General features: G+C 38.8%; 1 protein-coding gene and 2 long non-coding RNA genes across 3 annotated transcripts in view; 2 read left to right on the top strand and 1 right to left on the bottom strand.

The window, feature by feature from the left end:
- LOC311084897 overlaps positions 1 to 25,736 on the bottom strand; it is a 40,769-nt gene that overhangs the window by 12,360 nt on the left and 2,673 nt on the right. The window contains exon 2 of the long non-coding RNA XR_014606659.1: positions 9,495 to 9,607. This is a non-coding gene — a long non-coding RNA (uncharacterized lncRNA). The remainder of the gene's footprint in view (positions 1 to 9,494; positions 9,608 to 25,736) is intronic.
- On the top strand, positions 1,966 to 5,173 carry LOC311084883 (galactose-specific lectin nattectin-like). Its single transcript, XM_084117187.1, has 6 exons — positions 1,966 to 2,051; positions 2,177 to 2,244; positions 2,444 to 2,574; positions 4,375 to 4,497; positions 4,675 to 4,792; positions 4,982 to 5,173. The coding sequence occupies exons 2-6, from the start codon at positions 2,184 to 2,186 to the stop codon at positions 5,047 to 5,049; spliced, it is 501 nt and encodes a 166-aa protein (XP_083973313.1). The 5' UTR covers positions 1,966 to 2,051; positions 2,177 to 2,183; the 3' UTR covers positions 5,050 to 5,173.
- On the top strand, positions 9,512 to 22,180 carry LOC311084895. The gene is made up of 3 exons (XR_014606657.1): positions 9,512 to 9,629; positions 9,773 to 9,840; positions 22,112 to 22,180. It is a non-coding gene; the product is annotated as an uncharacterized lncRNA (long non-coding RNA).

The raw sequence follows: 25,736 nt of genomic DNA, 5'->3' as shown, positions 1-25,736 counted from the left end.
CCTTCTACCAGGACTGTACAGCCTGAAGTGGAATGTGATCTACTACGTCATGACGCAGCACCAATCAGGATTGGACAGATTTCATTCATACTTCAGATGTGCTACGCTGGGGGCATTCCCCAAAGTGTCGTCACGATGACGACGCAATGTCTCGTTCCCTTCTCGGGGAACAAGGGTTACAGTCGTAACCCGAGACGGTTTCTGATGAACAATTTTTTAAGCCGAAGTGAGCGGAGCCACCCGCGCCATCTTGGTATCGCGTCACTCCCGGATAAACGAAAATGGGCAAAAAGGCGGGATTAGCTGAACGGCTAGTAGTGAAAGCAGCGGCAATACATACCCTTTTTAAAGGTATAGGGGACGATTTCGGACACAGCTGATTGGGATTGGAATGCCCACAAAAACGTCATATCTATTTATGCCGTGGGGGACGCTATTCAAATCAACGCACGTAGACCTTTTAGGCGCTTGATCTTTACTCTTTGTAATGATTTTGAGTTTTGCTTGGCCTTCTGCACCTCAAATATCTTAAAAAAAACTGAAGTCTGCCTTTATACTGCCAAATAAACAGATGGAGATGTTTGTCGATTCAAAAAGCCTGTGCAATTAAACATTTGCACTACATGATGCTTGTATTAATGTAAAGATGAAAACTTAAGAGATATCATTACTTGCAATGGCAAAAGTTTGTTTAACAAAAACGGCAATAAAATACTTGTCATGGAACTCAAACTGCTTCAGAAAATCAGCCGATTTATCATTAACGCAGTTTTTCACGTTGAGCATATAGCAACTTAATACGTGAAGATATTGATGAACAAAACATTCAAAAGTCTTTATTTCATTAAGGGAAGTGCTGGGCTCATGTTTGTGCCTCACGCTCACAAGCTGATATATAGTTGATGGACCCCATTGACTTCCATAGTTTTTTTTTTTCCTACTATGGAAGTCAATGGGTTCATCAACTGTCTGGTTACCAACATTCTTCAAAATATTTTCCTTTGTGTTCAGCAGAAGAAAGAAATTCATACAGGTTTGAAACAACTTGTGGGTGAATAACTAACTATGATCACAGTGATTGGCTGATGGGGGAGGAGTCTCTCAGTGATAGAAATATTGCAGAACGAGGTATCATGTTGCCATATTCAAAGCATGTTCAAATGGTCTAATCAGCTCGAGAGGAGGCATATACACACAGCCACGAGCCAACTCACCAAGTTACCTTTGACAGTTTAAAAACCAAAACATTTTAAAAACTTTATTTGAATATGGTATTCCTTAGTAAAAGTTGATCTCAGCAGTTTTGTGAATAGGTTTTAAGAGGAAACTCTTAAATAAGAACTTTTATTGCCATTTAGGAGAACTCTTAAAGAATAGAGAGTTAAAATAGTTTTCAAGAAATCTATCTATCAAGGCCATCTAGTCTATCTTACCTTATTGTTGTTATTATGTTATCGTTGTTATGATCAGTAACTTGTGGTTTTATGACATATAGAATGGATTTCCTCGAAGTGACGCCCTTTGAGGAAATCAGTGCTACATTGAGTAAAATGTACAAACAAAGAGTGAGTGAAATGTACTTGAAACAGAGTATTGCAAATTAAACTTCAAATGAGTAAGTAGAAATTACTCCACAAACTCTAACTGGCCAAGTTAAATTTACTTTGTTAATTTGACCTAACTTAGTTAATTCCATACATGTGACATTTCCTTAAAAAATATGAGTGCAAAAACTTGCAAAAGAAAAATGAATAGATTTGACTTACTGTTTTTTGTTTTGTTTTTTCAGTGAAGAACTTGAACACTGGTCTCGCACACGAACAGGAACTCAAGACACGCACATACATTTGAACATTTGACCTCTCTTAATTACTACTATAAATCTATAACTATATGCTAGAAATGATAAAGTTTGATCTTTGCCCAGGACACCCGGATGTTATTGCCTGATATTATGTATAAATATGAACCATCTTCATTCAGTAGATATGAGAATGTTCTGGTGTTACACAGGCTCTGGCTCTGTTGACGGCACCAATTTAAAAACCAAAGTGAGTTCTTAATAAATGTTCTTCCTGAAGTATTTTTGTGCTTTGTGTTTAAATGCGTTGAGAATCGCAGTGTGCAGCATATGAGTGCATGCAGACATTTTACTTTTCCTGCTTATTCATTTCAGGTTCATCATGGCAATGCTGAAAAGTTGTCTGCTTCTTTTCATTATCTTCTCCATGGGGGATGCAGAAGGTAACCAAGACATTTTTATTTTTATTTTTATTTTTTAACCTTGCTATTTAAAAACATTTTGGAAATGTACAATATTCCATTGACTAATATCTGCATGGTTAATAAGGGGTTAACAGTGTAAAGTACACTATATTTTCTGCACAAAATCACAAAAACATAAAATAAGCTACATAAATGAAAATTAAAACATTCTTTGCAGTGAATGTTACAAGAAATGTTAATGGACTGGACACAGTTGATTTAGACAGAAAATGCCCTGATAGATGGAAACAATTTGGACTCCGATGTTACAAGTACTTTTCTCATCCGACTACCTGGATCACAGCAGAGGTAATGTGTTACAACAAGATGATTTGGTCACACTTTATTAGGTGTCTTTAAATTTTGTAAAGACAAATGTAAAGATATTTATGTACGCAGTAAGTGCATTGTCAAATGATTCATTTGAACTGATAAAAATGATTCTGTGGTGAAGTAAATGCTGCAGAAAAAAAACAAATGTAATTTCTACATGAAAAAGCTAGTTCAGGCAAGAATTATATACTAGTACTAAATTCAAGCTTGTGGAAATTAAACCGTAAATATCAACGATATAAAATTAAGTAAAACCTACTCAACTTTTATTATACTGGTATTCCCATCATGCACTGGGGCATTAATAATTAATAATGTAGATTTTTCACTGTTTTCCAGCTGCATTTACACTGTTTTATCATTGCTTTTGTTGGTAGGTTTAGTAACTTGTCATTTTATGACATCTGGATTGATTTTATACTCAAAATGACACAATCACTCAAAAAGATCTATCAAATGTTAAGGTCATTGTGTATTTTGTACCAAGTATTGAGGTGTTCAGGTGCCATGTTACTTATATATATATACAGTATGTATTCTATTCAATATCTATTGTATTATTTTATGTAGATGTTTCTGTCAAGATCCACAAACACAGGAAAGGTAAGATCCAATAGCAGTTCTTTATTAATTAAAGGGTAATCCAATCTCATAAACAGTCCAGGCAGGGGTCAAAACCAAAGTAGCACTCCAACAAGAACAATACAAACAGACAAGAACAGAACTCTGAAGTGGCATGATACAACAAGGACTCTGTGACACATACTAAAACAGACAGGGTTATGTACACAGGGAAATGACCATGCTAATGGGGAATTGGTTGTGTGCAATAATTAGTGACAAGGGACAGCTGAGTGCAATGAAGAGACAAGGATCGTGGGGAATGTAGTTCAAAATGTGACAGACACCGTGGGGAAGGAGGACATCTAGTGGACACCTGGAGAACACAACCTGACACCGTGACAGTTTCTAAGTAAAGCATACACTTAAAAAGTGTGGATTAATTCAGTGTTATATTGTCTGAGGAAAAAGTTACACCTGACACCGTGACAGTTTCTAAGTAAAGCATACACTTTAAAAGTGTGGATTAATTCAGTGTTATATTGTCTGAGGAAAAAGTTAATTTTGTTAAATTTAAGTAAATGTTACTTAATTCTATATGTGAAATTAAATAAATTAAATATTACTAGGTAATATATCCTTAATACTTCAATTAAATGTTAAGTGTCAATTAATTGTCAAACTAATTTTAAGTCCAAGAGTAAGTAGATTTTACTTGATAATAACAAGTAAAATATTGTTTACTTCACCACAGTATCATTTCTAACAGTTTAAATGAATCATTTGACAATGCACTTATTGTGTACATACATGTCTTTACATCTGTCTTTTGATAATAAAAATAAAAGTTAGAATTTATTTTGATTCTAACAACACTATAACAGGTAAGTACAGAGCAGAAGCAGTACAATGTACTTAAACTGTGTAAATTGTCATGAGGATTTTATCACGTAAATCCTACAAGTCATTTTATTTCAGTGATATTAGTTAAAGACACTTACTATAAAGTGGGAATGCTATTTTTTATAGTAAAAAATTATTTTCTGCAAATAAATTATACAGAACAAAACTGGTCCTGAGCAAATAATCAATCAGAGTAGACTTTGTTTGCAAATGCCTAAAATGTTGCCACTTTTGCTTTATGCTAAAAAAAAAAAAAAAAAAAAAAAAAAACATTTTGTATTGACAATAAAAAAAAAAAATCTGTCTCTTTAGAGAAACTGTCAAAGTCTTGGTGCGAATCTTGCATCTGTGCATAATAAACTGGAAAATGATTTCCTGCTGAGTCTGTTGCCTTCTTCCACACGTACTTGGATTGGTGCTAATGATGCTGTACAAGTAAGTTCAACTGTGTGTCCTAAAGAGACCTATTCGTTTGTCTAAACTAAAAATTCTGCTTTAAACAGTAAAGGCAAAGTTTCTAATGAAGATAGTTTGACTTCAAATCTGAATTTAATAAAAATTTAGTCTGACAACAGTAGTGCACTCTTTGTATTCACTCCCTTCACTCTTTAGGAAGGACACTGGTTGTGGAGTGACGGAACTGTGTTTTTGTATACCCACTGGTGCGCTGGACAACCTGACAATAACCATTTAAATCGTGCCGAGAACTGTTTGGAGATCAACCATCCCTGTAAGAATGCAGTCTGATTTTTTTTTAATACTTTCAGTTATAATTTACAATCCAATTTCACATCATACAGTAACATGAAATGACTCATTTGGATTTCACAAAGTGCCTTCAGTTTAATTATCTATTTTGTTTTGATTCTAACACCACTTTAATGATCAGAATAACTGATTTCATTATTCCACCTTACAGCTAACCGTTGCTGGAACGACAATCACTGTTCAAACTCATTCTCCTATATCTGTGTTAAGGACCTGTGAGACCGTCATGCTGCTTCACTGTTACTTTGATTGAACTACATTTATTACATCTTTCCAATATTACAAAAATGTTATTCTGAAATCAAATCTCTTCTAACCTTTGATCTCTTTTCCACATCTTCTCTGAAACACTCCTCAAATTACTCAAATTCATGTATGTAAAAATACTATAATGTTGTTATTAGAGTATAATAATAAAAAAATAAAAATAAAAAAATGCATTATATTTATTTGAGTTGTAATTTTTAACCTAAAAGCTAAACTCAAAAGTTGGCAGCTGTAGGATGGAGGAGCGAGGAGACGAGGAGGGATATTGAGAAGCACCCTGGGTTCACTGAGACTGAACAAATGTCTATGGTTTTACATGATCTCTGATCAGTTTTATACATTTGTACAGGTTTAATGAGACATTAGTATAATTAAAAGGAATAATAGTTAAAAGTCTCTTATTGTCCTGTTTAGCTGAGCAATCCATGAAACAAACAAAACAAAAATTGATAAAAGAACACATTCGGACACTTAATATTTAATGGTATTAGATGATTAGTTAATTGCATCTGATAGGTTTTACTTTCAATAAAGCATTTGCAGTGGGTTGGAAAAGCTGTTTTTATCCGTGTTTAGCCTGATTATTTTGTTACACCACTGTTCTGACCGGGTCTGCCAGAGTGTGGTGTTTTGAACACTTCAAAACATTGAATCATTTTGCGAAACATTTGGTTCAATTGATTCAATGCTTTGAAAAGATTCATTTCTCCCATCACTAATGGCAGGAGGAACACAATGCAACCAGTTAGGCCTCATTGTATCTGTTAAGTCGCCTATCGAGGGGTTTTCATCCTTCTAATGCCTAATTACAAGAAAGGCCGAATCTTACAAGCAAGTTATTTGTGACTTAAATACAAATAACTTAGAAAGGGAAATTAATTCATGCACTTTAACAAAACAGTATTACTGTCTCTCCATTGACAGCTACGCAACTACCACTTTGACACTTCAAAAAGTTCATAAAGAGATCGTAAAGCTAATCCATATGGATAAAGTGGATTATTTCAGTTTTGATTTTGAAGAGACTCGATCGCTCGATTGAATTTAGGCTTTTATTCACATATAAACATTGATCAGTGAAGCTGAACTGAACCTGGGGCCCGGTCTTCATACGTGAATTACTCAGTTATCTGGTTTTCACTGTTGACATGATCCAGGATTGTTGGGTTCTTCAAAGCTCATCCTGGAGTTGCTGTCATATAGAAACAGGTCCGTAAACTCAAACCTGCTCTGGAGCAGCTTAATTATTTCATGGAAACAGGATTAGATTTATAGAAGAAATATCAAGTTCAGTAAATAACAAAATGCATACTATTGGAATATTTACTGATCTACAGAAGGCATTTGATACCATCAATCATGAAATTTTGTTAGGAAAATTAGAGCGATATGGGATCCGAGGAAAGGTATTTGACTGGATAAAAAGTTATTTGACTCAGCGAAAGCAGTTTGTGAAACTGGGAGATTATTTTTCTGAATGCCTGGAAATTTCTTGTGGAGTCCCACAGGGGGCAGTGTTAGGCCAGAAATTGTTTCTTATTTATATTAATGATTTATGCCAAGTGTCAGAAGTATTGAAATTAGTGTTGTTTGCTGATGACACTAATAGTTTTTGTTCAGGCAGTGGTCTTCAGTTGCTAGTGCAGGAGACAAATAAGGAATTAGAGAAGATTAAATTATGGTTTGATACAAACAAATGATCACTAAATTTAAAGAAAACAAAATTAATGATGTTTGGCAATGGTCGAAATAATTTGAAAATTGAAATTAAGCTGGATGGAGTGAACACTGAAAAGGTTAATGAAATAAAACATTTTAGGAGTCATAATTGACAAAGCGAACTGGAAACCTCACATTAGTCATGTTAGGAGTAAGGTTTCAATGAGTATAGCAATAATTGGTAGAGCAAGGCAAGTTTTAAATCAGAAGTCTTTACGTATGCTTTATTGTTCATTAGTTTTGTCATATTTCACTTATTGTGTAGAAATGTGGGGAAACAATTACACAACAACAGTTCAGCCACTTGTCATTTTACAGAAGAGAGCTTTAAGGATCATTAATGGGGCGGGTTATAGGGAACATATATATATATATATATATATATATATATATATATATATATATATATATATATATATATATATATATATATATATTATGGAGTCCAAATTACTAAAATTGAAAGATTTGGTGGATTTACAGACTGTGCAAATTCCATGTAGGGCAAAGCGTAATGACAAAATGTACAAAAGTTATTTACTCGGAGAGAAGGAGGGTATGTGTTGAGAGGAAAATTAAATTTCATATAACCTATGGTACACAGTAGGAAGAAAAGTTTTTGTGTTTCCATACAAGGGGTGAAACTGTGGAACAACTTAAATGAGAAGCTTAAGCAATGTCCAAATATAAAACAATTCAGGAAAAGATTTAAAGAAATGATTTTTGAACGTTATAAAAATTAAGGAAAATGAGTTGGTTAAGCCAGAAATTTTGTTGCTAACATATTGTAGAAATGTATGAAGATTTATGTGCTTGTGTTTTGTAAAAAAAATGGATAATACCAAAGGAAGTAAACTAATGTATAAAGAGTTTGAAAGAGGGGGTGGGAATTAACAAAGTGTTAAACTTCATCCCACTCCTTTTCAAGCAGCGGTGAATTTTATTTGTTTGATCATCAGTGTTTTTTCGATTATTGTCTTATGTTGTACATACTGTACACTTTTTCATTGTATGCTTGAAATAAAATAATAATTAAAAAAAATTATAAAAAAAGATTTCATGAAGTGATACTTAAAATCTGTCCTAGACACTGCTACTTTCTTACAAGAGTAGTCTTCTCTACACAGTAATAATTTTATTAAAATTTTACAAAAACATTTCTTTCAAACACATTTTTATTGTCATTTTTATAATTTTAAAATTATTTAATTTAATTTTAAATGATGTCTTATTATATATTTAAACTAGTTAACTCTCTGCAGTTATGCCTGATGTAAACGGCTTTGTTAATGTTTATTGTCTCGTTACATTGACAGTTACGAATTGCAACGAATCACGTAAATTATAGCCTATATATTTTCAATTAAAAAATAGTGAAATTCGACAAAAGTTCTTTTAATTTGCATGCCTAAATATTTATGTTGGTCGTTTTAAATTTCTATTGTAATACATCTGTCAAACATTAAATGTTTAGTTTATCTCACACTTTATGAGCGTTTACAACATAAAGCCCGCCTACTTTAATTTGATTGGTCAACTCACACATGTTGATGAGCGGCGTTGGATAACTGACAGGCAGAAGGTCTGTTATCCTGGCTTTGTGCAATAATATCTGCGCAGCACAAAAGTAGAGTTAGTATTAGGCAATTATTTCACAACCTTTATTATATAATAAACTACACCTCGGGAAAATATGATAACTGCTAGTGTGGGTCAGCTGAAGGTGGCCAGTTAGGGTGGATCCACAAGAACACGAGGACAAGATCTCATGTGTTATATATTTTTGCAGCGCTCAAAGAAAATGGTTCGTGTTGTTTTGATACTCCTCTGTTTGTGGCAAGTGGTTGGTAAGTTATAAATGTATGCTTTATATTTTTTTATAGAAGTGCTTTTACTGTTCATGCTTTAGTTTTTATTACAAGTATTTTATCTGCGGAGGCTGTTATTTTTGTGGAGCTCAACTTCAAGCTTTCCTATTTATTTGTCTGTTGGACAAATTTGCATGTAATTCTGTCTGTTCTTTATTATAGTTACACAAATTGGACTTTTTAAGTAAATCAGCTAATTTATATGGGACACTTAATATGTTCTCCAGGTGTGTTTGCTGGTACAGATACAGTGAAGTCAGTGTCAGTGATGGAGGGAGATTCAGTCACTCTAAACTCTGATCTCACTGAAATAATGGATGATGATCTGATTGACTGAGTCAGTGGATGTTTGGTAACTCTTTAATAGCTGAAATCAATAAACGGACCGACAGAATCACTATATAAGATGATGTTCTTGATGGGAGATTCAGAGACAGACTGAAGCTGGATCACCAAACTGGATCTCTGACCACCACAATCACCACAACTGAACATGCTGGAGATTATAAACTACTGATCAACAGCTTCAGCGAGAGAATCATATTCAGTGTCGCTGTTTATGGTAAGTGTGAGTCATTATATTTAAAAGCAAGTCATCATCACAAACACCATAACTGAACATACTGGACGTTATGAAGTAGATGATCAGAAATCTGAGCAAGAGTTTCAATCTCACTGTTTATGGTGAGTTTATTATTAGTTTCACCTGTTTTTACCTTTAAAGTAGATCTATCTGAACATTGTGATCCCTTGATAGTTTTTTTTCCATGACACTTATAGCCTCCTATACATCGATCAGACTTGACTTACATTAATGTATCTCTGCAGGCATTACGCGTGTAAATCCAGTGTTGATCTCGACTGCTGCTTCTGGGTCTCTGTTGATTGTTGCTGTGTTTGGGATCTTCTGCATCTGCAAGAGACTGAGAAAAACAGCCGAAGAGGGCAAGTTACCTATTGCTGCAGTGAAAAAATAGACAAAACATCTACATTTTGTGAAAAATCATATATATCTAATAAAGACTGATCGTTGATAACATGGTGCATGCATACATTTCCCAATGATGCTTTCCCAATTGTTTTAACAGTTCAAACCCACAAAGAAGAGGTAATATATGCTAAACCAACACACCGCAAGCAAAATTCACATAAAAGGGTAAGATAACTAATGACTGTGTGTTGTGTGCTTTCCATTTTGATGTCTCAGTGTCATTATATGCATTTATAAGAAAGCGTAGAATGTTAATGAATAAAAAACAAGAAAAGACTCTAAAAAAATGCTGGATTGTTTCAACCCAACTTTGGGTCAAACCAAACGTTTGAGTTGGTCCATATGTGACCCAAAGTTGGATTGAAACAACCCAGCATTTTTAAGAGTGTAAATAGATGAGGAAAATAATAATCAAACATCTTCTGTCTTTATTATTTCTTACAGAGGTTTAAAGAGGGTGGGGATGAGGTGGTGTATTCAGGCGTCACCATGAGCTGTTGATCAAACTCATTGTAGTTCTCTTCTTTTTTCAATAATGATGTTCCTATGTCACTGTAGTGCTGAGTTTCAAATGTTTTTGCAAGATTTTCACAAAATATGATGATCCCTTTGCAAAAGACCATCTTTTACTCATTTACTCACGTATTCTCTATGAGAAAAATATTATGTGATATTACAAATATATCTCTTGGTGACAGGAGCATCCAGAGCAGAAAAACTGCAAACATATATACGGATAAGGCAGCAAAAAGAAATATAACACAGTAATAAAGAATAAACAATAACATTTAAATGTAATACTTCACGACCACAGACATGAGAATGACAGCTCTGTAGTCAATAAGTCAAAAAAAAAAATATATATTTTTTTTTTTGAGACTTGAATGATTTTTTCGTGCACACACTCCATTGTGACGCAAGTGAGTCTTGGACAAAACTGAACGTTATTCAACGACATCAAGTCGACAGATGAGGTTCATTAAAGCTACACTGTGTAACTTTTTTAGTTTATTCTTATCTAAAAACACTTAGTTCTTTCAAAAATATATGTGCTCATTAATGTATATTTACTTCTTTCAAGTAATAAAGTATTCTCGTGAGTGTATAATATGCCATTGAAAATACATACGGGTGAGGGGTTCGAATGCCGGTCGCCATGTTGCCCCTCCATCTTGAAAGTACATTAGCCAAAGAGGGACATACCCGTAAATTCACGCTTCACCTTTCGCGTTTTAACACTCGATGTTACCGTGTCGAATGTGAAGAGGGGGATTGCTTGAGACTGCTATATAAAAACCTGAAAGCCTATTGGAAAGTCTGTTGCTGATGGAGGATCACTCTTATTCTCGAGGATATGTATCAGAGTCGCCAAGGAAGCGAAAAAGAGAATTAAGACGGCAACGCAACAGGCAAATCAACAAGACAAAAGTGAATATTGGAGTGGCCTTTCCAAGATGGAAAGAGCTCATGAGGAGCAACGATTTTAAAAAGGACGCCGACGTTGCCTGCTTTCTTCTCGACAGGTAACGTTAATTCAGCCTATTTGTGAATATTGGAAGGTTTATTGTTGCTTGGCTAATTATATCATGGTGTGTTGTGCATAACGCTAGAACGACATCTAGGATAGTTTTCCCCGCGTCAATGATGATAAGTATTGTTTACCTTGTAACATAAATCCGTGTTCTATGACGGATAACATGTTATTAATATTTTAATGGCGCTATAACTTGTAGGCTATATATGTAGGCACTTTAAATTTGAGTTATTTTTCATTTATTTTACTTTATACACAATTAATGTAGCCTAATCTGATAATGCAGGTGTAAGTTAGCTGTTTCTAAGCGATACTTTCACCTTCACTTTCACTCTCTCCTCATCATCTTTGGAAAGTGCTTTTCTTTGCCTTGGTGGATGTCTCCGCAATTCACTGGCACCGGCCCTGTTTTTATTTTTTCCTTTCCCTTTCCCTCTACCTCTCCCTCGCACCTCCGTCACATCAACTGATCTCTGCTCACGGAGAAATTGATATAGCCTATAATGTAAACTTTGCCTTACGCTAGTGATGTCGTACAATATACAGAATAACGATAGCACTGATAAAAGTTACTTTACTAAGATTAGCTTGCATTCGCCTGGGAACATGATAGATGATGTTAGCAATGAATTGGTAAAAAAATAACGAAAACATAAAACTATTATTCATTTTACATAGATGTCATAACCTACATGTTAACTGACAAATTAAATAACTGCAAATTATAATAGTTTTCTAAAGTAACCTCATCACTTGAAGGAACACTCATGGACGAGGTCGAACTGGAAGCCATGTTAATCTTGGACTAAATCGGCCACCATAGGAGTTGAAACGAAATCGGAATTGAGAGGAACAGAAACTAATATTCACTGGATGGTCATATACCTTTTCACCGCTAGATGGGGGTAAAAATTACACAGTGTAGCTTTAAAATGACACTGTTATAATAGTTCCCTTTCGAAAGGGAACTCTACACTACGTCAGAATGACGCTATGGGGAACGCCTCAGGCGTGACAGGTGTCTGAAATCAAATATCAACTCAGGTCAATCATGTTGACCGGCGACAGCCCGTGAATCATCAGCTTGATTGATTAACGCGCGACCTGGATGTATAAAGGGGAGCCTTGCACACATGACAACATTGTAACAACATTGGCTATCGAATCATTCGTCGTTGGTTTGAATTAACAAATTCAAATACTCTGTGTTGCTAAAAACATTTCTTCCTGAATACAAAAGCTGGTGCACTTTGAACTCGTGAGTGCAAATCATGCTTCGGCTCCAGCTAGTCGGCGACAAATGGACTTTTACGACACTAATTGCACCTCAGAGACATTCCAAACCCCCTTCCCCTCTCTGGACCACAGAGAGATAACGAAACTTTCTATGTTACACACACACACACACACACACACACACACACACCCACACCTTTGGTATTAGAACTTAGAAATATAATTTTCATATAAGTACAATGCCATTATGCATGTGTGATTAGTTTTGCTTTATAATAGAGGTGTGACTTTCTAATGCATAGCCTTGAATTATAAATGTTCTAGTTTAAGAATGTTCGCCGGCATCCTCGGGTAATCAGACCCCCTCCCCACTTTGGTTAGGTTGATAAAGATTTTTATAACCCTAACGGAATGTCGACAACCCAGGAATCTCACTGAGATTCTGGCAGAGGAGCAGAATTAAAGTGTTCATCCTAGATATTTTATATGTATAACCTTTGAAGAAATATGCAAACCTGAATGTAATTTCTCTTTTCCACGATTGTTCTTCTCTGTGATATGTTTTTTGTATTATTGTAAACCTTAAAGGAATAATGTTTCAGAGGTGCACACTGTTGCGAATTCATAGGTATATGTCATGTGGTCTTTTTAAAAGTCCAATTTTCATTCCCACTTGTAAATGCACATCACATTTTAGGTTAGTCTTATTCCCAGTTTGTTAATCGAACTTTTAATACTTATCTTACAGAGTAAGAAGGTACTTCTAGGCCGTAGCTTTTAAACATACCAAATTTGGTCTTGAATTAAACCTCCATATACCCGTAGGAAAGATATGGATACCAAATTATGATAAAATGCATTTTACTGCAGTTATAATTGTTTAACGTAGAAATGGCATGATCCTAAGACTGACATAAAACATGCGAATCAAACTCATAGTGAGACAAAGAACTTTTCTCCCGCCTGGAATTTCGCATTCCAATTGGCTCAAGCCCAGGGAGGAGTGAAATTCCTGTGCCCTAGAAAAGCGGTTACACTCCGCGTTCCGCTCAGTTCTGTTCTGTATTTCCTTTCGTCTTGCTTTGTTCCTGCACTTTCATGAACCCGCCTCGTCAGCGAGAAGACCTTATGGCTCCCTTTTGGGAGCGTTTTCAATTTCTTTAAGTCTTTTCTTTATTTTCGTCTTCGGACTCCATGAAGCAAACGCAGCAGACAACTTCAACTCAAAGAGAAAGACTCTTTCGAAAACCCCGCTACCGCGCTCACCAGAAGACACGAGAGCGCGAGCCCTGCTTTCTTAAAGAAACACACGCACGCTGGTCTTAGGACACACGCATGAACTCTGCGTTCTTCAGCAACAAAGAGAACCATTTTGCAAGATAAGTTTATTGAACTTTTAATGTGATTTGATTCCTTGCTGTCTCTCAAAAGGTTACATTGCCTGTGATTTTGCCATGCAGAGATCATCTCGGTGATCTCTCTCATCCTGAACTTTAGTTTCATTTTCTCCCTTTCATCCTCTCCCTCTCTCATCTGTTATCCGTTTGGTCTTGTAATGTTTTCATCCGTATGTTTCTGTTGTAAATATGTATTTACTCTGTGTATACTCGTAGTTTCGATGTAGTATTAGTCTAATTATTAAATTCCATATGTCCTTGACTGACTCTGTTTTAATTGCCCATGTTACTTAGTCCCTGAAATGTTCGATCTTAGCTATATGCTTTATCTTGGTACGATTTAAGTAAGATAATTTTACAAACATAGAAAGTTGTCTTTTCAAGGCCTGGAAAAGATACTCTTTCTCGTGTTTGTAAGAAGGATAATTTTCCTTGAGAATTAAGTTAATCTTACGTTCAATGTTTGCTGGACAAACAGATTGTTTGATAACTAAATTAATTCCATTAAGGTTATCCCATTACTTCGAGCTGAAATAAGACTATTTGATGTATTAATGACGAACCATAGCCCGTTATGGTAATCATTCATATATCAATCTAGTTCAGCTGCGATAAATTAATTTAAATGTAACATACAAAATATTAATCATATTCATGATTAATTATTAAAATTCCCTATAGATCATTTGAGCTAATATTAATATTAATGTACAACCCATTGTTGCTACAACATCTTTTCGTCTTCAGGGACTGTTTGTCTGTTTTGAGAATATCGCTGAAGCGCGCGGGAGGCTCTCGAGAGAGCCTCTTGTGCAAACTGTAAGTGTTTTTTTATTTAAAAATGCTCCGCTCTCGTCGGACCCTTTTCTCGAGGGAGGAGGGTTCAGCATCTGAGCTGTGGTGTGTGCGATCTGTGAAACAATACTGTTTGGGTACGAGGCGTTCACAGTCAGTTCCTGAGGGTGCTGGCAGTGTTCATTAAAAATATCTCGGCGCGCGTGAGAAAGAAAAAATCTGTGCGCTGTCGGATGTTTCAACCTCGCACCTGTTGACTTTCTTCTCGAGGGATGGAAGCCAAATATTTTTTAACGGCTCGTTTCTCGCGCTTGCCGAGGCAGTGCGTAGATTACGAGAACGTATAAATGTTAAAACAGTATTGTCTGGTGATTATGGCTGCATTTAATTCTATGAATTAAAATGGTGGAATATTATCTGCATTAAGAAGTTAGATATTTAGTAATTCGGCCTATAATCCAGATCGCGTTATCCAGTGTTTTTGGCTGCATTTTAATTGAGGAATTAAAATGATGAGCAGTGAACAAAAAGAGCAGGTATAATTCTGGTTGTTACGTTCATAGGTGTTTTGTGGGAGTGCCTGTGTTTGCTTTCTCTCCTGCGCTCTCTCTCTCTCTCTCTCTCTCTCTCTGTCGATTTCTTAGGCCGTCTTCCTTGACTGCAGATTGGCTCACGAGGCTGTCAATCATCATTAAGAGATGTGACGTCGACCTATCCGCTGCCAGTGATGTTCCCGCTGGCAGATAAAAGGAAGCTGGAAAGGAATGAATGGAGGCTCTGTTGTTTTCTGATTTCTGCTGTCATTGTTACTCGGTTTTGTTTTCTTTTTCTTTTTGCCTCGCTTTATTTGTCATTTGTTTATGCCAATACCTGTTGTTTTGTTATAGTTTTGATTTACTATTTTTGTTTGTTTATTTCCTTTTACTTGGCGTTGGGTTTTGATCTTTGCTGAGCTTACGCTCTCTGATGTTTACTCTTTACCAAAGAGGAAGGAGGATAGGGAAGATGTCGTACGACTTCCATTGTGCAACATTTAGGTAACTCTGTGTATAGAAACCCCAGGTAAGAGGTGAACGCCACCCACTGTATGTTTTTGTTTTGTTAGTCGAGAGGAGGGAAGTATACGGCGCTTGGCGCTGAAGATTTGATTGTTTTCTTTTCTTTTCTTTAGTTAGGTTAGAGGTTAAACAAGGTAGGATTGGTTTTGTTTTGTTTCTTTTTTTCTTTTGGCGTCACTAGAGTCCCCTTTCTTTTGGGTTGATTTGTTTAGGTTTTTTTTTTTCCTCTCTTGGTCATTTTTTTCTATTTATTTATTTATTTATTTATTTATTTATTTATTTTTGTAAATTTGTACATATTGGTTGTGGCGTAATAATAATTAATACTTTTGTAAATCTACTTTATAGTTTAATGGTTTCTTTTCTTTTTTGTATAATAAATCATTTTCATTGGCAGTTTGTGTCTTTTGCATTGTTTCTTGCCACCTCCTATCATTCTTACAGATTTTGCCATATGTTTTAGTGTTACTCCTCTTGCTCCTAGACAAATCTTAGAGGGGTCATAACACTGGTCTTTTTGTAAAATGTGAAATTAACATATTTCTGTTTCTTTTCAGACCACGTCTCCTGTTTTAGAGTCTGGGGCAAAATGTTATGGGTAAGAAAGTAAATCTAAAGATTTTTTCGATGGTCAGGTAGTAGGTCTTAACAGGCCTCCTTGACCAGACAGTCCCCATTTTGCAACCGGACAGTGCTTGGGCCTCCCTGAGGTGAGCTCCCAGGAATTGACTGTCAAGGAGTAATGTGGTTATCAGGTTATAGGCCTCACTAGGCCTTCCTGAATATGAGCTTCCACATACTATGGTTGAATGAGCTCCCACATATTATGGTTATCAGGTCGTAGGCCTCACTAGGCCTTCCTGAATATGAGCTCCCACATACTGTGGTTATCAAGTTATAGGCCTCACCAGGCCTTCTTGAATATGAGCTCCCACATACTGTGGTTATCAGGTCATAGGCCTCACTAGGCCTTCCTGAAAATGAGCTCCCACATACTGTGGTTCAATATGAGCTCCCACATTCTGCGGTTATCAAGTTATAGGCTTCACCAGGCCTTCTCGAATATGAGCTCCCACATACTGTGGTTATCAGGTCATAGGCCTCACCAGGCCTTCCTGAGTATGAGCTCCCACATACTGTGGTTATCAGGTCATAGGCCTCACTAGGCCTTCCTGAGTATGAGCTCCCACTTACTGTGGTTGAATTTGAGCTCCCACATACTGTGGTTAGCAGGTCAGAGGCCTCACTAGGCCCTCCTGAGTATGAGCTCCCACTTACTGTGGTTGAATTTGAGCTCCCACATACTGTGGTTATCAAGTTATAGGCCTCACCAGGCCTTCTTGAATATGAGCTCCCACATACTGTGGTTATCAGGTCATAGGCCTCACTAGGCCTTCCTGAGTATGAGCTTCCACATACTGTGGTTGAATATGAGCTCCCACATACTGTAGTTGCCAGGTTATAGGCCTCACCAGGGCTTCCTGGTTATGAGCTTCCACATGTCAGGTTACAGGCCTCACCGGCCTTCCTGAATGTGAGCTCCCACATACTGTGGTCATCAGGTTACAGGCCTCATCCGGCCTTCCTGGTTATGAGCTCCCACATACTGGGATATCAGGTTACAGGCCTTACTAGGCCTTCCTGAATATGAGCTCCCATACACGGTGGTCGCCAGTTTACAGGCCTCGCCAGGCCTTCCTGGTTATGAGCTCCCACATACTGTGGCGCCAGGTTACAGGCCTCACCGGCCTTCCTGGTGATGGGCTTCTACATGTCAGGTTGCAGGCCTCACCCGGCCTTCCTGAATGTGAGCTCCCACATACTGTGGTCATCAGGTTACAGGCCTCATCCGGCCTTCCTGGTTATGAGCTCCCACATACTGTGGTCGTCAGATTACAGGCCTTACTAGGCCTTCCTGAAAATGAGCTCCCACACATGGTGGTCGCCAGGTTACAGGCCTCATCTGGCCTTCCTGGTGATGGTCTTCTACATGTCAGGTTACAGGCCTCACCTGGCCTTCCTGAATGTGAGCTTCCACACACCGTGGTCGCAGGTCTTCCTAGTTATGAGCTTCCCTGATGTCAGGTTATAGGCCTCATCCGGCCTTCCTGAATGTGAGTTCCCACTTACTGTGGTCACCAGGTTTCAGGCCTCATAGGCCTTCCTGAGTATCCCACATACTGTGGTCGCCAGGTTACAGGCCTCACAGGCCTTCCTGAGTATGAGCTCCCACATACTGTGGTCGCCAGGTTTCAGGCCTCACAGGCCTTTCTGAGTGTTAAGCTCCCACATTCAGTGGTCACCAGGCTTCAGGCTTCCTAAAGGCCTTCCTGGTTATGAGTTTTCACATGTCAGGTTACAGGCCTCTCCAGGCCTTCCTGAATGTGAACTCCCACTCGCTGTGGTCGCTAGGGTTTAGGCCTCACTAGTTGTGAGCTTCCACATGTCAGGTTGCAGGCCTCATCAGGCCTTCCTGAATGTGAGCTCCCACGCATTGTGTCCATCAGGTTATAGGCCTCATCTGGCCTTCCTGATCATGGGTTCGCACATGCTGTGGTTGCCAGGTTACAGGCCTCACCGGCCTTCCTGGATACGAGCTCCCACAGTCTGTGGTCGTCAGGTTATAGGCCTCACTAGGCCTTCCTGAATATAGAGTGATGAAGTACATGCACCTTTACTTCATCTATTTTTCTTAAACCCATGCTTATGGTAAGTCACACGACTAACGTCCTGTGTACTTTCTAAAATCCATTTTTGTGGTAAGGGTCATGCGCTGTACGCTTCGGTCCCTTCCTATGTGGCTCAGACCCTGGTCTTTCACCTCGGGTCCCACTCTAGATGCGTCCTGTCGTCACGTATATTACAACAGACGCCTTTCTCTAGCTACTTACACATTCTGATGAGCTCCCACACACTGTGGTCGCCGCGTTACAGGCCTCACCGGCCTTCCCGAGTATGAGCTCCCACATGCTGTGGTCGTCAGGTTATAGGCCTCACTAGGCCTTCCTGAATATAGAGTGATGAAGTACATGCACCTTTACTTCATCTATTTTTCTTAAACCCATGCTTATGGTAAGTCACACGACTAACGTCCTGTGTACTTTCTAAAATCCATTTTTGTGGTAAGGGTCATGGGCTGTACACTTCGGTCCCTTCCTATGTGGCTCAGACCCTAGTCTTTCACCTCGGGTCCCACTCTAGATGCGTCCCGTCGTCACGTATATTACGACAGACGCCTTTCTCTAGCTACTTCCACATTCTGATGAGCTCCCACACACTGTGGTCACCGCGTTACAGGCCTCACCGGCCTTCCCGAGTATGAGCTCCCACATGCTGTGGTCGCCAGGTTACAGGCCTCATCAGGCCTTCTTGGATTCAGAATGGCTAAATACATGCACTTTCTTTCATGTACTTTCTATAATCCATATTTATGGTAAGGGTTGTGCGCTGTACGCTTAATTCCCTTTTTTACGTGGCTCAGACTCCGGTTCTTCACCTTGGGTCCCACTCTAGATGCGTCTTCTGTCGCAATGTTTTTCGACAGGCGCTTCCCTTTCAAGCTATCTCCCATATTCTGTGGTTACAGGCCTCATTAGGCCTTTCTGAAGGTAGCCCCACATTGTGTGGCTGTCAGGTTACAGGCCTCTCCGGCCTTCCTGAATACGAGCTCCCACTTATTGTGGTCGCCAGGTTTAGGCCTCACAGGCCTTCCTGAGTATGAGCTCCCACATACTGTGGTCGCCAGGTTAGAGGCCTTACCAGGCCTTCCTGGATTTGGACTGGCTAAGTACACGCACTTTCGTTTTGTGTACCTTCTAAAATCCACATTTATGGTAAGGGTTATGCGCTGTCCACTTCATTCCCTTTGTTACGTGGCTCAGACTCCGGTTCTTCACCTTGGGTTCCACTCTAGATGCATCTTCTGTCGCAATGTTTTACGACAGGCGCTTCTCTTTCAAGCTATCTCCCACATTCTGTGGTTACAGGCCTCATTAGGCCTTTCTGAAGGTAGCCCCACATTGTGTGGCTGTCAGGTTACAGGCCTCTCCAGCCTTCCTGAATACGAGCTCCCACTTACTGTGGTCGCCAGGTCTCAGGCCTCACAGGCCTTCCTGAGTATGAGCTCCCACACGCTGTGGTCACCAGGTTAGAGGCCTCACCAGGCCTTCCTGGATTCAGAATGGCTAAGTACACGCACTTTCGTTTCGTGTACTTTCTAAAATCCATATTTATGGTAAGGGTTATGCACTGTCCGCTTCATTCCCTTTTTACGTGGCCCAGACTTCGGTTCTAGGGCCTTTCTGAAAGTAAACTCCCACATGCTGTGGTCGCCAGGTTAGAGGCCTCACCGGCCTTCCTGAAGGTAAGCTCCCACATTTTGTGGTTGAATACAAGCTCCCCCATGTTGTGGTCGCCAGGTTAGAGGTCCTACCAGGCCTTCCTGGAGGTAGCTCCCTTTAGGCCCTCACAGGCCTCCTCACTGTTTTGAAACATAAACACTGGTTAGATCCATGGATCGAGTAGAGAAACTCCCCTCGCTGGCAAGGGTTGTAAAGCACTATGCTGAGTCATACTCTCCAGGATGTCCAGTCTCTGAGATCCGGGCTGAGTGGTTCACTGCCTGCTCCGCAGTCCCTCGGGTTGGATGCCTTCCTAAGGCAAGTGTCCAGAGGCTCTGTCTTCGGACAGACAGGAAGTGGCCAGACTGTAGTGTCTTATGTAGTGACACCAGGTCAGGCCTGCCTGGTGGCATTTCAGGTGGCACGCTCCCCTGAATAGTGACTGGCTGGGAGTCCCTTGGGTCCCCTAGCCACACTCCCTAGAAGGGACCCCTTCTTTTGGAAGCTGATGTCCTAAGCCTTTGAGCTGGCCCAGATATACCCCCTATTTACTATGTTCTGGCGGTTTCTTGGTTCATTAGCTTGGGCTATGACCGGTAGGGAGTGCTGTCACTGACAGCCCGATGTGACCTAAGGGTGAGTGGTTCCAGTGTTTCTGAATTACTGGTTCGGACAGTTGTCACTGCCTTTGGGCATGCACTCCCCTCAGCATGGTGGCGTTGGTATATCGTTCCCCATAGCGTCATTCTGACGTAGTGTAGAGTTCCCTTTCGAAAGGGAACGTCTCAGGTTACGACTGTAACCTATGTTCCCTGAGAACAGGGAACGAGACACTACGTCTTTCTGCCATGCCTCGGGGCCTGCCTGCAACAGTCCCTTCAGACGATAGGATGTTGTCATGTGTGCAAGGCTCCCCTTTATACATCCAGGTCGCGCGTTAATCAATCAAGCTGATGATTCACAGGCTGTCGCCGGTCAACATGATTGACGTGAGTTGATATTTGATTTCAGACACCTGTCACGCCTGAGGCGTTCCCCATAGCGTCATTCTGACGTAGTGTCTCGTTCCCTGTTCTCAGGGAACATAGGTTACAGTCATAACCTGAGACGTTTCTTCGGGTCCATTGTGAAAACTTTTGTTCTAGAGAATTAATAGATTATTTAATCAATTCTTACATTTCTATCAGGCCCTATTTGTGTTATGTGATGTTTGGTAACACTTTATTTCGATTGTCCACTTTAGACATTCTACTAACTTTAAGTAACTTTGCAACTACGTCAACTAAAGCCCTGTCCCAAATGGCACACTTATACGCACTTTCGGTCTCGTGGACTTACAATGGCTGCTGTGTACACGTGTCCGTTAAGTCCATGAGACCGTAGGACACCCCATGACGAAAGATGAAGTGGTTAGGGTGCCTTTTGGGACAGGGCCTAACTCTCATTAGAGTATCAGTAGACTGTTAGGTTCGGGTTAGTAGAATAAGATGACGTAGTTACTTATAGCCAGTTGAATGTCTGTTGGAGGACCATCATCATCTCAATAAAGTGTTAGCAGATATTAAGCAGACAGTCTACTAATACTCTAATGACAGTTAGTTGACATGTAGTTGTAAAGTTACTTATAGTTATTAGAATGTCTAAAGCAGACTATACAAATAAAGTGTTACCAGCTGTTTTCTAAGTAATAGGCTAGTCAGTTTACTGTGATCTTATAGTCCAGTCATTTTAAGCCAAAATGGGGTCAACCTTGAACAAATTGCAACAGAAGTAAACTCAACTGATTTTGTATCCTCCCTATGTCCTGAGTAAGGAAAAAAACGCCCCGAAGAATCCCATTAGGGGAAAGTTTCGAAAAAGACCCAAATATAGCCTATTCATACGCTTATTCATTATTTTACTCACGTGAATAGGGTATTTATTACAAGTATTTATTATTATTTTAATTGTTTGTTAACATGGACAAACGGTGCATAATCTAATTGCATATGTGCTAATTCTGGGGGTTCACTTTTTATTTTACCTACCTTTTGTCCTCTGCATTCTCCTTATCATTGTCTCCTGTTCTTCCCTCAGACTCGTCCCCCAGAAACAGTCCCACGGACCCAACCCCAAACCCAATCTCTGCAATAATAATTAATAAAGGGCGGTTTAAAGTTCTTCTTCCTGCCTTTATGTATTCATGCTCATGGGTAGCCTAAATGGGTTACATTCAGACCTTAACATTAAATATTTTACTGTTATATGTCAACAAGATTCAACAAGACATTTTCACCTGGCTATACCCACTGTTTAGATCTGTTGTGGTATTTATGCAAATTAGCACATATGTGGTGGCGTATGAATAGGCTATATTTGGGTCTTTTTCAAAACTTTCCCCTAATGGGATTCTTCGGGGCTTTTTTTCCTTACTCAGAACTTATTAAGGATACAAAATCTGTTGAGTTTGCTTCTGTTGCAACTTGTTCAACCTTTTTTCATAAAATGACTGGACTATTAATGTGTGATTTGTTCTAATACAATTCAAAAGGGCAAGCATCATCATACACAGACCTGATTATGCGGCATTAAATGCATTTGTAATTGTAACTGTAATTCATGGTAATTTTGTCAAGCGCACAACATTAGTCACATGTCTGAATATCAAAACAGAATAATATGCTCTTGTATGATTATATTTAAATCTCATATTACAATGTTTTTGTCTTAAATGCAACTCAGTAAATGCATGCAATTAAAACACTCCAGCAGCTCAACGTGTGAGTCAGACTGAAAACTGTGGAGGTGGTCTTCTTTCTTCAGATCGGAAAGAAATGTGGTTTGATGTGATGGTCACAAACAGCTTTTGCAAGAGTGTGTGTCTATTACTGGACGTTAATGTTAGAGGCGCATTAGCAAATATGTGAGGTGTGAATTTTGTATTTTTGTGAGTTCGCAGGAATTGGATGTCGTTGAACCGTGGGCTTTTTTTCTCAATTCCTGCTCAGTTGAAGTTCACAATCCGTCTTCTACTCTACACAAAACAACTACATAAAAATATATCATTTGTGATTGAAGTATTGAGATTGATATTAGAGGGCATTTGCATCTCTATATGACCTTATACACTCATGCCTCCAAAAAACAATACTCTATTTAACAGCCTTCAATCTTAAAATCAAATCTTTAAAAAATGGGTTGATCGAAAGAAAAAAATCTGAACAAATGCTCTAAAAATGGTTTCAACTGCAGTTGCTGTAGAGTAGTATATCAACTTAACTAGACTTTTTGTTTTATAGCTCACATACAATAGAGTATATTTCTAGGTTTGCAGGTAAAGCTTCACTTCATCTCAGGCCCTGTTTACACCTATGCATTTTGATTGTTCGGATTACAAGTGGATGACACTAAATACAGGTGTAAACGGGGTCTAAAACATTTTGAGCTTGCCCACTTTCAACCACTTCCAGAGGTAGACGAAAAACACATTCAGCCGAATTGCTTTTGTACTGTAAATGCTCATATAGTTGAATGTGACCTAATGCGTAAACCTTATGGGAAGTACACCAGCCAGTCTGGATTTAAACTTTATCACCATTCCTGATTTCTAAACAATCTCACTGTGTTCAGTGTGACGTCAGCAACACAATGCATTCTGGGACTTTAGGACACAGACACTACATTATAGACTGAGTATTAGTGGAGGTAGATGTTAAAACTTGTATTTTACAGTTAAAAACACATGGTAACACTTTCTGTGAAGTCCATGCTTATAATGAATTATAGCTCCATTTATACTTATTTATAAATGAGTATTACTACTGTATAAATATATTTATAAATAGTCATTAAGACCTATACTGCATTATAAGAACAGTAATAGTTACATTTATATTATTTTTAATAATTACTTATAAGCCATGCATTTGCTTTTCAATGCACATGCTCATAATCCACAATCACATTATTGGTGAACGCTGTGTTATGAACTGTCATAACTGCTCCAAAGCAAAACATATCTCGAATGAAGCACATTTTTCAGTTTACCATGCAGCTTGAAAACAACACAATAGCGAAAGTGAAAGTAAAACTCAAATAAAATAAACAATTTAACCAAAATGTGTCTATAATTTGCATTCTGAATCATGTATCAGTTTGTGAATGTGAGAGGACGCTGGCACTGTCTGTTGCCGCTTCTCCCTTAAGAAAACATCTTTGTGTATAATTTTTTGCACTCTAGAACCTACTTTCTACAAAGTCACTATCTGCTATCTACCAGGTAGTTTTTTTGGATTATATGGATGTATGGATTCTTGCATCATACCTGTTGTTGCTGGCAATCTTCTTCGTGCTGCCTGTACCTGAGCCGTTGCATGAAGAGTTTTTATTACTGCTTACTGGCCCTGTGGTCTTGATATCACTCATCGACACCAGCATCAATAGCATCTAAACGGACAACACTTCACTGCCAAGTTAGCCCTCACTGGATAAGGCAACATCTCCCCGGCTTAGCGAGTAGCCACTTGCCAGCCGGCTGGATAATCTTCGGATCTTCTCTTTAAAGCGACATGACGCTAAAGTACTCCATCCCGCAACTGCTTAAGTTAAGGAATAACATCAGTCCAATATACATTCCAGCCATTAAACAGCTTCAACTTCAAAGCCGACCCCGCTACATCCATAGAAGCTGCCGTAGAAAGTTTGTTTTTTCTCAGTCTGGTAACTCCATTCCATCACTTTGGTCAAGTGAGCGCATTGTCGCACGGCATCTACGTCATCAGAACGCCTCTCTACCTGGAACAAATAGCGGAACTACAAAGCGGAACATAAAACGTGGAGTGGATTTCAGTCTACTTCGTTCTCTACAGTACACTACTCCATCAAACATCAAAATAGAACTGTTTAACACACAGTCTCTCACAAATAAATCTTGTCTTATACACAGCCACATATTGGACAGGAATATTGATATCATGTGTCTTACTGAGACCTGGCATCAGCCAGAGGGATATTTTGCATTAAATGAAGCATGTCCTCCTGGTTATCAATACTTGGAGAAAGCCCGCCACTCCGGTCGCGGTGGTGGCCTAGCAGTACTACATCGCAGTGACTTAAAACTCACCCCGCTGTCTCTGCCTGAACAGTCCACTTTTGAATGCCTTGCCTTCAGATGTAAACCACCTCTCACTGTGACTATTCTTCTCATTTACCGGCCTCCTAAGCAAAATCCAGCTTTTATGTCAGAGATAAATGAATTTCTCTCTTCACTCTGTACCACATCTGCTAACATTGTTATACTTGGAGATTTGAATATTCACGTTGACACCCCCTCCTGTCATCCAGCAGTTGATTTTTTACAGCTATTGGACGGTCTAAATCTCAAACAGCATGTTGATGTCCCAACACACAACAGAGGACATACACTTGACCTGGTCATTACTGACTCTGCCCCAATTGAAAATCTATTGGTATATGATCTTGGAGTGTCCGATCACAAAGTCATCTCAATGGAGGTGAACTTTTCTCATTACATCAAACCAAAACGTCAAATCAATTTCAGAAACATAAAAAATATCAACCCAGACACTTTGGCTTTGGACCTCCTAAAAATCCCATCAGCAAATTTCACATCTGTAAATGAATCAGTGGACTTTTATAATAGCACTCTGAGCAGTATTTTGGACCTCCATGCACCTGAAAAAACACGAATAGTCACTTTCTC

This window comes from Abramis brama (assembly GCF_963993115.1).
Source record: "Abramis brama genome assembly, chromosome: 6".
Lineage (NCBI taxonomy): Eukaryota > Metazoa > Chordata > Actinopteri > Cypriniformes > Leuciscidae > Abramis > Abramis brama.
This window is presented reverse-complemented; position numbering and strand designations above follow the sequence as displayed.